Source organism: Eulemur rufifrons, chromosome 18 (assembly GCF_041146395.1).
Source record: "Eulemur rufifrons isolate Redbay chromosome 18, OSU_ERuf_1, whole genome shotgun sequence".
Taxonomy (NCBI): Eukaryota; Metazoa; Chordata; class Mammalia; order Primates; family Lemuridae; genus Eulemur; species Eulemur rufifrons.
In genome coordinates, this window is record NC_091000.1 from 6,576,176 (window position 1) to 6,588,924 (window position 12,749).

At 31.2% G+C, this 12,749-nt stretch overlaps 1 protein-coding gene across 2 annotated transcripts in view; it reads left to right on the top strand.

The window, feature by feature from the left end:
* The window catches only part of WDR17 (WD repeat domain 17), a 63,613-nt gene that overhangs the window by 18,308 nt on the left and 32,556 nt on the right, over positions 1-12,749 (top strand). For both annotated transcript variants that reach the window (XM_069493298.1, XM_069493299.1), the window contains exons 6-10: positions 2,703-2,887; positions 5,670-5,838; positions 7,755-7,846; positions 10,135-10,217; positions 11,883-11,969. In XM_069493298.1, coding sequence (XP_069349399.1) covers positions 2,703-2,887; positions 5,670-5,838; positions 7,755-7,846; positions 10,135-10,217; positions 11,883-11,969 — 616 coding nt within the window. The remainder of the gene's footprint in view (positions 1-2,702; positions 2,888-5,669; positions 5,839-7,754; positions 7,847-10,134; positions 10,218-11,882; positions 11,970-12,749) is intronic.

The following is a 12,749-nucleotide window of genomic DNA, read 5'->3' on the forward strand; positions in this document are numbered from 1 at the left end:
TGACTGATGTAGTGATATAAACATATCAAATACTACATTCTACTGCAAAACAATTTTTGAAAAATAGCCTTTAACAATATATGTGCTGAAGGAACCATCAAAGCCATGCAATAATGTATATTACTAAATTGAAAACATTTAGAGCCAAATTATATTTGTAAGATACTATTAAATGAGAATATTCAGATAATCGCAAATAATCTATATGGGGAAGATGGAACAATGGTATTGGTGAAAATAAGTTAGAAATATCAAGAGTGATAGAATTAAATAAAATTTATCTGATCTAGAATTTGTTTTAAACATGGCTCATTTACAATCTGCGCAGTTTATAACAAAGTTAAAATAATCTAAATATTCAAATTATAGGATCTAGAACATATAATATATTCCATGTTTGAACATGAGTTGTCACTGAATTAGTAGTTAAGTGTTAACAGATCATCTGTATCTTTTTTGTTTATTTTTGTGTATTTTTTCTGACTATCATTCATTGCTTCTGTAATTAGGAAAAATAATAAAGCACACTTAAGCCTTAAAAGAAAAAATCTGGAAATTTGGGGGAGGTTTGGAATTAGAATGTTTCTTAAATAGAAGGGAAAAGAAATTGACTTCCTGTTAAGTCTACCATGATTATTCTGTGTGGCTGGTAGTGTTCCCATTTTGTGTATCATAAAAAATGTGAGATAAGGAATTTAGTGATTGAAAAATCTAGAGCAATTGATACCTCCTTACTCACTGCTCTTGATCTTTATAATATATTAAGTAATTAGCAATGGCTATCCAAAGTAATGTTATTTTGGTATCTAATTTAGTGAGCAATGGGAAGTATTGGGAAATCTCTATATTTGAACCTCCAGCCTTTCCACAAATTTAAGCTTTTCTGTAAAGTCCTAATATTTCTAGAGCCTACAAACTGGAGCGTCTAGAAATATTAGGACTGGAGAAGTAATATGCTGGAGGCTGGCATATTGTTTAGGTATCACGCATTTTTTGATTGTTATTAACTTCTTTATTTTTTCAGTGCCTATAAATTTCCCTATCGTGGAATGACTGAGATATCACAGATTCTTTTCTTTCATATTTTTTTCTTGTTATACAAATAGTCCATGTCCATTGGCTAAAACTCAGAAAATATAAAGAAGCACAGACCAATCTTGCCATTTTTGAGTAATTCCTTTCAGGTTAAACTTCTAGGTTTTTTTCTCCAATTTTTTTAGTGTAACAGAAAATATGGAAAAAGAACAATAGTGAAAATGAAAACTTTAAAAGGTAGACATATTCACCAAATTCTAAAAAACGTGAATTATAAATAAATTGGTATATAAAGGTTATCAAAACCACTCATGATGTCAGCTGATTAAAATATTAGAAAAACCAGTCATGGATAATATTAATTTTTAATGAAACTATCAACAAAATGTCATTGAACCAAGTTGATTGCTACTAAGTGCCTCTTTTGTTATTAGTAGTTCATTCTAATTTGGACTTCTGTCATTCTCAGATTCTGAGAAAGGAGTATTATCCGTAATGAATGCAATAAGGAAGACTTTATTGTATTTTAATCAAAAAATCAGGGAAATATTTTTGTATATTCCAGAATGTAATTAATAATAGATTGGTCTAATAATTTATAGTGGCATCATTATTTTAGAGTATGTTTGCAAGAAAATATTCACATTCTAACGAAAAATTTCTTGAAAAAGACAAAATATGAGATAAAGAATATACAAAAATTAACTAAACAAAGGGATATTTACGTAATTGAAAGGAGGAGAAATGGAAGTCTGTGAACAGTAAAAAAGAAAGAAAGAAAACCTGAGGAAGAGAAAAGGAAAATTAAGATGCAAATGTATGTCCAACAGTGTTGTGATTCTTAAGTGGAATGCTAAATTAAAGTGAATTATAAATAATCTCAAAAATAATTATTTTCATTGGCCTGGAAGTTAGTGGCAGAGAGTTATTTCTTTTAAAAGAAAAAAAATTTACATGCATAGGTTTGTGTGTATGAAACGAGGAAATAAGCTATTATGTCAGTATTTTGAAGGAAGCTTGTAATTCAGAAATAATCGTGCTGTGTTTTAATTTATGGGGAGATAATAAACCAAATATTCACAACAGATTGTAATTCCTCACACACTAATTTTCATCCATTTGCTCCATCTGTACTTCTATACACCTCTTCAAAATAATATCCAACTTTGTGCGTGTATTTCCACATCTTTTGGCAATGCTGAAAAAGTGCTCATGTGGCAGAAAATGTGATCATTGCCTTAAAGTTTACTGATACAGGCTGGGTGTAGTGACTTATGCCTGTAATCCTAGCACTATGGGAGACCCAGGTGGGAGGATCGCTTGAAGTCAGGAGTTCGAGACCAGCCTGAGCAAGAGCGAGAGCCCTGTCTACTAAAAATTAGCCGGGGGTCCTGGCAGGCACCTGTAGTCCCTGCTACTGGGAGACTGAGGCAAGAGGATCACTTGAGCCCAGGAGTTTCAGGTTGCTGTGAGCTAGGCTGATGCCTCGGCACTCTAGCCCGGGCAATAGAGTGAGAGTCTGTCTCAAAAAAATTAAAAAAAAAAGTTTACTGATACAGATTCTGGATTTTTTAGAAAGTGAAGAATCTTTATAAATTAAACCCTGTTGTTTTATTCCAGTGGGAAGCTGTTGGTATAAATGTTTGTGTTTTTTTCTTCTTTTTTAGTTTCAATCCAATCTCTAACCAAAAATCACTATACATCCTCAACAAGTGAAGCAGTTCCACCCCCAACTTTGACACAGAATCAAGCATTTTCTCTTCCCCCTGGTCATGTAGTGTGCTGTTTCTTGGATGGTGGAGTTGGACTTTATGATATGGGAGCTAAAAAGTGGGATTTTCTTAGGGACTTGGTATGTCTGTGATCATTTCTTCTATTACACACAATGCTTATTTTGTGTAAGCCCATAATGTTTACTTTTATCTGCATATTAATATTATTAAAATTATTTTTGTAAGTAATAATATATTAGGAATTTATTTTGGTTGGTTGAAACTTTTTACAAAAATATATAGAGTGATGATGAAACTGTTACAATAAATTTTAAACATTATACTTTAATATATTAATGTCTACTTACCTTATATTTTATGTATAGTGGAAAACTGCATAACTGTACTATATTTTGAAAACAAAATGAGAATAGAATATTCTTTCAGGAGAAAGGACAAGTCAGTCTCTGCAAATTATTGCAAGCCTTATTGTTCTCATTTATGAATTGAGTAAGGTTGGATTGTGTGCTTTCTAAGATTTATTTCTAGAATTAAATCATAATAATTCTATGATTTTGCAAATTCTATTCTTATGATCATTAAGCCTCTGTGTAAGGTAGAATACAGCCTCTCTGAGGTTCCACATTTTTGTATGGTTTTGTTCTGTTATATCCCCACTGCCTAATATAGTGCCTGGCACATAACAAGACTTTATTAAGTTCTGTTGAATAAATGAATGAAGACATGCAATAATACATATTGTGTTGTAATTAATATGTGTCAAGAAGCATCCTCCTTAATTCTCCCCAGTTTAGCGTTTATAAAAATGCCCAGGGTTTTTTCCATAGGTTTGAATTAGGATAATCTAATCTTGACATTTATGAAATTTTCAAATGTTGTTTCCCTGTGATCTCCCTTAGAAAAGGAATCTAGAGCTGGAATTGTCCTTGTAAGAGAAGAAGGAGAAAGAATCAATAATATGGTATCATTTCAACACTGCTCATTGAATTTTGTCCTCGAATGAAAAAATTGAACTATAGCAAAAATATTTTTAAAACAATGTATAGCTTAGTTATTTTTAAATATTCTTTGTAGATATTCATTAGAAGATGATTTAATTTTCTTTCCATTTAAACTTTTTTCATGGAAACTCTTTTCCAGTGTGGTAAACCTTTTATATATTTCAAATAGTCATTTAGTTTCAAATAAATTTATGAAAAGGAAGGGAGAAAAATATACAGGAATACTTTTAAATCTATAAAAAGTTATGTAAGTAATAGAGAAGTCATGTAGTATTAATTCAATAGATTTCATTAAGCTACATATTAAAATATGTTTTAATTAAAATCTATGTTAAATTTATAATTCTAATAAATACTAAGAAAAACTCATATATAAAGTATTTCTGTGGCTTTTCTTACTTTAAAAATGTCTGTCTGTCAGAAGGCAGTCATTTTTTTCCTATACTTTCTGTTATCTTAACATAGCCCCAAATTTGAAATTACTCAAAGTATTACTAGAAGAAACAACTGAACCACTATATGTATAAAGCATCTCCAAGATTTCAAATTACATAGGATAAGAAATATATTAATATACATTCTAAAAGGCATACTTCCTTATGAATGTTTGCTTGATTAAAATTAAGAAAAATACTACAGAATTTTCTTCTTTATCCTACCTTCCTCTTGGTAAGAAGAAAACAGAAGAAAAATTTACAATTTTGTTCTCGCTATGTGAATTTTCATATTTTCAGAAATGAAATTCGAAGGCATAGCAGTGAAATAACATTTAAAAATGCATGTGCAGTCCCTTCCTTAAGTATGTTTTTACTACTGAAATGACCACCTGGAACAACTCCAGCCAGATGAACTGGTGGCTGTAACAACCTTTCTTCTTTCCCTCTTGCTAACTCTTGAGATTTTTGATTCCTCTACCTTCTACCTAAAGGAGATACTTTACAGCACTTTCACAGTTTCCGAAGGGTTGTGATTTCGAGTTTTAATGGAAGTACATAGAGTTTAAAGAGCATCTTTCTCTACCTTTACTACATTAGTTGAGAAATAGAAAGCCCTGTCCCTGTACTTTAACTCCCTCCCTAGATCCCAACATGTTATAGTTTCTGTTGCTTGAAGTAGGACTTTCAGTTTCCACTCCCCAATAGTTAGAAGAATGCAAATTATAATTCGAGCTATTTAAGTTGGGCTCTTAACAGATTTTGCCATAGACCACAGTAATTAAGCACCACTTTGCATGTATCTGTGTATTTACATGTATGTGTACATAATACTTTACAGCCTCATGGATGTTTGGGATCCAAATCATCACGTAATAGGAACAAGTATTCCAAATTCCAAAGAATAGACTTGCTAGAAGATTTTGGAACAAGGCTCATTAAAAATTAGAGCCATGCCTGATTCTTTTATTTCTGCCAAAATTATAAGGTGCTTTTAGAGTATGTCATTAGTATTTAAAAAAAAAAAAAAAAGATATTTGCATTAAAGGATTTTAGTTTCAGTTTCATCTTGGTCTTCTCTTATATTGCCAGAATGGCATATAGTAACTTAAGAGTTGATTGCTTTATGGATTACTAGCATAGTATTCTGTATATTTTAAAAAAATCGGAAACACATTTGCATTGAATTAAAATTGGAAAATGAAACTTTTGAACATCTTTGAATTTTGTTGCTGATTTAAGAAACTGTGGTTGTGAAAATCCAGGTCTTTGCAAAATAATACAGTAATAGCATGGAGAACATTCAGCCACAGTGGTGATTCCATTTTTCTATGTTTCTCGCTTGCCTATAGATTTGTGCATTAATATTAATATTTGTAAAACCATAGTACATGTGGTAATTTGAGTATACATTATGGTTTGTGAATTTTTCTTAGTAGTTGGACTTTTTTATGCTACATTCCTAGGGACATGTGGAAACTATCTTTGACTGCAAATTCAAACCTGACGATCCCAACCTTTTAGCAACAGCTTCATTTGATGGTACTATAAAAGTCTGGGATATAAACACACTAACAGCAGTGTACACTTCTCCGGGTAATGAAGGGGTTATTTATTCACTTTCATGGGCTCCAGGTAAGAGCTATTTTATTAAAATCAGGAATACAATCAAATGACTTTCCTAAATTTTATTTTCATTTGAATTATCTTCTTCCTTTCCATGTTATCCTGTTCCAAATGATTGTAGAGGCAAATTAGTATCAACATATTGGTTGATTTCGTTTTTGTGAGGTTTTAGGATAGATTCCCTACAAAGGCACTTTGATTCCTGAGCCCCTGTGTTTGACGCAGTCATATAGGAAAGCCACAGTAAATCAAGATGATCTTGACCCATCGAATTTTAATTGTATTTGTGTAGCTATTCCTTTAAGGATATAACACAGTTTAGATGACAGAAGTGCTCCTAAAATTTTTCATGTAGATCAAATTTATGAAAATAAGAGAAATTTATTTTCTAAAAATTATAATAGATAACTTTCCTTGATATATCTGTTTTATATGTGTGAATGATTATATATCAAATAACTTTATTTGTAACCATGTAATTCTATTAATACATAAATTCCACCTTTGTAATGTTGAAGAACTTTTATGCCATAATAGAATCTTTTCTTTGATCTCAGAAAGATGCTACCTCACACCTTCCTGTACAAGAAAGAGAGAAGAGATGTACTATGAAACCTCTTATATTTTCTCCCAAAACACTATTTCCCTATAACAAATAATTTTATATATCTAAGTGGATTTTTTACTTTATAAAGTATATATAATGGTTTACTTATTTGTCCTAATAGTAATGTATTAATTTAGTAACCACCTATGACAAGGACATAGCTTATCCTTACATTTAAAATTATTTCTTTATACACAGTAATTCTTAACCTTGAATTTATGGGCCTTTGAGGATTTTAGATGCCTTCAGAAAGTTTGGGAATCTCTTGGAATTTCATGAATAATTTTTAGTGTATGTGTACATGTTCCTATATCTGTCAAAGAGTATCATTGTAATCAGATTTTCAGAGAGATCCATATCATAGAAAAGGTTAAGGATCACTGCTTTAACGTATACCTCATCTCCTACAATGAGGAGAAGTCTGGAAAAAGATTTTATTTATAACTCTCAATGACAGTGTTTCTTCCTTTAAGCAGAGAATACCTGAGCCTGTTCTCTTTATCGTTGCAATATGCATCTTCACAGGGGGTTACCTTGGCTAGCAATATAGGAATTGGACTGGCCAATGCAGTAACATTGCACTGTAGCTCCTACTAGTTGAACACTTGCTCCTACAAAAAGTGTGTATCTCAAACCTAAAACTTAAATAAAAATTTTGACTATAAAAACCATTTTTTCCAAATCCTAACACAGAAGGCCTAATCTCACTTAAAGCATTCTTGTACTTTCTACATTGAGAATTTGTATCAAGAAAGTAAAAATGTTATAAAATGGAAATTTAATCATTTCTGCTAGGTGATTACTGATGAATCATGATTTTTAGGTAAGTAGGGATGAAATTTAAAAGATTAATGAAGGTTGACAAGGATGAAAATAGAGTAGGATATAGGTAATTGCATAATTTCCTCTGTATTTTGGAGTAGATACCACAGGAGAAGAAAAACAGTGCAAATAAATATGGAAACATATCCCCAATAATTTAAGAACCCCAAAAGGAGAGCAGAATGGAAATACTAGAAATATGATGAGGACTCTTTTTTTTTTTTTTTAGTGTTTATAGTCATTTGTCACATATCCAGCAGGAGTTATGGACAAAACAAGATTGGCCATATTTTGATAATTGTTGAAGCCGTATGATGGCTACATTCATTTTATTGTTCTCTATGTTTGCATACATCTGATCATTTCTGTTGCAAAAAAATTTTATAAAGAACTCCTTTTCAAGTCTCAATTCTTTCATTTTCAAAAATTATATTTTTGATAAGAATTACATTTGTGGCAAATATTTAGTATAATGTCTAATAAATTGTTTCCTAAGGTGATTTAAATTGTATTGCTGGAGCAACATCCCGAAATGGTGCTTTTATTTGGGATGTTCAAAAGGGCAAAATGGTTCAACGTTTTAATGAGGTAAGATGTATTTATTGCTACTAAATAACATAATGTCTTATACTGTTTTGTATTTTGTAAGCATTTAATAATAAGGTGGTATGTATGTTCTCTCAAGTATAAGAAAATCCAAGAGGATAGTCACATGCTAAAATGAATTCTGGAAATTGTAGCTGAGTATAAGATATAAAATTTCACCTTAAGTTGCATTAGAGATTCAGAGGAATTTTGAGTCATCTTCCACAAAATCTAGGCAAATACTAAATAATGGGAAGAAGGCTAAAAAGAGCAAGTCCCAAATTATAGTCCTGGTTCTGTTGTTAATTAGCTTTTGACATAAGGAGAATCATTTTATTGCCTTCAACCTATTTCTTCACCTATAAAATGGTAACATTGGATTATATAAATACTTAGATTTTTTCCTAGTTCTCAAATTTTATTATTCTATGACAAGCCCTAAAGCCTACTCTCTTCCTATTTGTAGTGTCACAGATTGTATTTATCCTTCAGCTTAGAGTTAAATTGTCATCCCATATTTTGCTGAATTCCATTAATATTTGAAAAATGCATATGATCTAATTATGTTAGATATGAATTTGCAGCAATATGATCTAGGATTTTCTCTCACTGTCTTGAAATTTTATTTATTAATATTTTAAATGATCACTGCTGAAGCTTATTAAATATATAATTTCTTTGAAAATCACTAATATATTTGAGGATTTAAAACCACTTACACAAAAAAGACTGTTATCCCTTTGTGGATGCTCTTCAGTAGCTTTGGTCTCCCAGTGGGTACTGCGGTGTTCTAACAAATGAAGAGTTTTAGGGGAACTTTAGCAACCATCAGTAAGCAACTTTGCGTTCAACAGAGGAAAGTCAGACAAAGGATTATAAAGGTTACGTCTTTCCCTTTCTCCATGTGCAGCACAACAATACTGTTTCAATTCAGCAGTGACCCTTTCCTCCCATCACCAGAACAGCAACTTACCCCATAATAAATAGTGAGATATAAGAAGAAATGAGCCTGAAAATGAAACTTTTGACCTAAATTAAAAAATTGTGTCCTTACTTATCAGATCTGTTGATTTCTTCTTATGGCATCTTGACATCTTATAACCTAAAATATCTGTCCATTAGTACTTAAACAGTTCCAGCCTGATTCTAGCAACCTAGCATCTTAGTATCAAGGACATCTCTTATAGTCATTTATGTCTTTCCCAGCATTCAGTAGCACAGTTAAGATGACTATAAAAATTTCTTAAATCATATATAAGAAATATGGAAAAAATTAACAATACCAGCTTTGATTAAGTAGCTTGTGGAAAGGAAATGCAAGGTAGCAGAGAGCCATGAATGTACTTTTCATGGAACAGTGAAGCTAATGGAAGGCCTCCATCCCTTAAACAGAATGAATATAGGAACTAGTCCCATTTATGTATCTACCTATATAAACCTACCCTTCTTGACCCCCAAAGAGGTAAAAAGAGCAAACTAGACATTGCCTTAAGAAGTTGAAACTGTATATTTATAAAGCAACCTTAAAATGCAGCATAAAGAGTCACTTTAGTTTCCCCTTAATGGCAGCCACAATTTAAGTATTATATAAAATAGACATATTTTTAATATAAAATTCAGAAATGAGTTTATTACAACTTTAATTCACCTATCACACAGTTGTATAATATATTCCTTGTATAATATATTTTCCATGTATAATATATTCCTTGTGTTTTAAAAAATTCTCATCACATGAACTGTAACTATACCCTTGACCCTTCCTTAGTCCTAGAATATGGAGAAACAAGTAAAAATAGTGATTTATTATAGGAATAAGCTTATATCTGTTTTGATCAGTTTTATAAAAATAAAACTTTGAAACTTAGAGAAACAACCAATAATAGCAATTGCTTGTGACATTTCTTATATTGTAGTGGTGGTAGCACTGGGTTTGAACACAGGTAGATAACTATATTCATTTCCAGACTGGTGGCCATGGGAAAAGGCATTAAGCAGAGCGTAAGTCTACAGATGGCTGAAGAAGCAGATTTTGACTGGACCTTGTGTCCAACACAAAGAAATAGAGCCACCCAATTTATGTCTTAAAACAATGGATTTGTTTCTTAACCATGACAGCTTTAGCCATTCTTAAAATATGTATTCAGGTATCTGCTATTGACAATGATGTTTCTGTTAGTATTATCTAGAGCAAGTTCCTGATAGAAAAATAAAACTTAGAAGAAGTAAATAAATAAGAGAAAAAAGGGGTGAATTATTTCTTATTGATAGGTATTTTACATTTTTTGAAGCATGGAAAAAATGGAATATTCTGCATTTCCTGGAGTCATAAAGATTCCAAAAGAATAGCAACCTGCAGTGGTGATGGTTTCTGGTGAGTACTATGTCTAATATGAAATTTTACTGTTATAAAAGAACATATTTGATTAGTCCAATTTTGTGTCAATGAGATTTTGTTTATACAGCTCTACTATCATAAATATTATTTATAAGCCCATATAGTCATATGTTATATTGTCATGATATATCATTAATAAATAACAATGCAATGGTGTTTAAAAAATAAAAAAATTAGCCAGTCATTGCTTTCTAAATGAAAACACTACCTGAATTATAACCAAAAGACTGAATTGCCTCAGTAAACTTTAAGGGCTTTTCACAAAGTCTTAAAACTCCTCATCACATTTTGTGTGGAGTAGTATTTCAAGAGATATCAAGTGCTCTAGAAACTTGTTCACAGTTTTGTAGACCCTGTTATTTATAAAGGCATAAGAAGCCTTTGTAAGGAGGAATGAGGTATGGGAAATGCCTATTTTTAGAAACTAACTTCACTGATCCTGTGTTTCAGAAATATGTGCTTTCTTAATTCTTTTAAGCCCCAGAATAAGTAGGATTTCAAGAAAAAATATGTAAGGAAAGAATTGCCTTGGTTTAAAAAACTTTTTAAAACCAGTTGTTGCTACCCTTGTAGCTATTAAGTATAGTCATCTTTGGCAGGTAGTATATACACCTATTGTTCTCGAGATTATAGAAGTTTGTCTCCTGTTAGGTTTTACTAAATCCACTCCAATCTTCTCATCCTCCCTTTTTAATTTCAATAGAACAGCTATGGAAACCAAAAATCCTCATCAGAAAGTTAAAATTTTCAGAAATAACAACATTAGTGATTTTTTTCACTTGAAAGGCACTATTCGCTAATTGATAGATACCAAAATGCATAAGATGTGCCTGAATTTTTTTTAATTAACTGATACATATAATAATTAGCTTTACCCTGTATTTTCAGGGCATTATTTATTTGATAACTACCACATTTAGTGTCCAAACATTTGTAAGCATAGGTCACCACCCTTCCCCCATAACCTTAAAAATGGACCTAATAAAATTTAAGAGGGTCAAGACTTTTAAAGCTTCGTAATACATTAATTTATACACAGCTTTTTATTTCTAATGGAAGCAATAGCCTTGCATTGTGGTAACAATAGAGTAGAGCTTCTTTTATTTTTGCAGTTAAATTAATACAGGGTCTTTCTTTTTGGCAGCAGGGGATAGGGGGTATTCTTTGAATTCTGAGTTATGTTATCGAGACCATATAATGAAAATGTTATAACTTATGTGTCTTGGTCTTGGTGTAATGGCACATACAATCAGCTTTATAAATGAGTTGTTTTATATACTATAAATTTTGAGCTACCTAATTTTGAAGCTGAAAATCTAATGTATATGTTAGTTATATCATTGTGTTTTAAGATGTGTTAAACTATACTTTTCCTGAACTAAAAACAATTTTAGAAATTAAGTCAAAATTCACTACCTTTGATGTGACTTATATGGATTACCATGATTAATATTACATGATGCAAATATACTCGTAATTGGTAATGTCATTTATACAGTGCTTTTAAATGTTCCTTGCTCTTTGCAGGCAAGGTCTCTATCCTGAGATATTTATATTTGAAATTTACAATTCTGACCATGTTCCTTTGAATAATATATTTAGAATGTTGCCTTTCTATTAACATATTATAATTAATTTTAGTATCATCCGAACAATTGATGGTAAAGTGCTACACAAATACAAACATCCAGCTGCAGTGTTTGGTTGTGATTGGAGCCAAAACAACAAGTACGTATTTTTTTCTAAAATAAACAATTACTTTTGGGGATTTTAAATAAACGTAAAGTTTAGTGCTATTCCTGTAGGTAGTACTCATCACTCTTGTTAGGTAATATTCCTCTTGCCTAACAAATGAGAAGGAGCCTTGTAATTGCTCGTTTGTTTTAGCTAGTTTTATTCCATCAAGTTTTTACGTGATTTAGAAATATTGATTTCTTGTTCTCAAAACAACTTTCTGATACTTAGGAAAAAAACATACTGCTAACTAATGAAAAATGGAAATTAGTCCATTCTATGTGTAGCTTCTACTGTGGAAACGTGGCTTTTTGTTCAATTTCTTTTACGAATCTGTGCAGTGGTATTGCACCATCATGACTTTCTATTGTCCCCCCAGCTGATGTTAGTGCCTCCGCAATGGATAATTTCCCAAGTTGTGGAACTTAAGTGGATGGTTTTGAAAAGTCAACCTTGTTTGAGAGCCAAGTATTTACCATGTAAAAATCAACTTAGATTTAAAATTAAATCCAAGTCAAATCTCTACTAAAATTGGACCTTTAACTCATTGCATTTCCAAGAATTTGGTCTTTCAAACCTCTCTTAGATGGGCTATAAGTCACATTTAAAAATTCAAACTTTCTTTAGATATTGTCAAAAACAATATGAATGATATTATGCTTTTCCATACTACATGTGGGAAATACATAGATTAAGATATTAAAACCTTATTATACTTGTATTCTGAGTCAAATCACATACTATGCAAAATGATGGACCTATGTATTTCTTCCA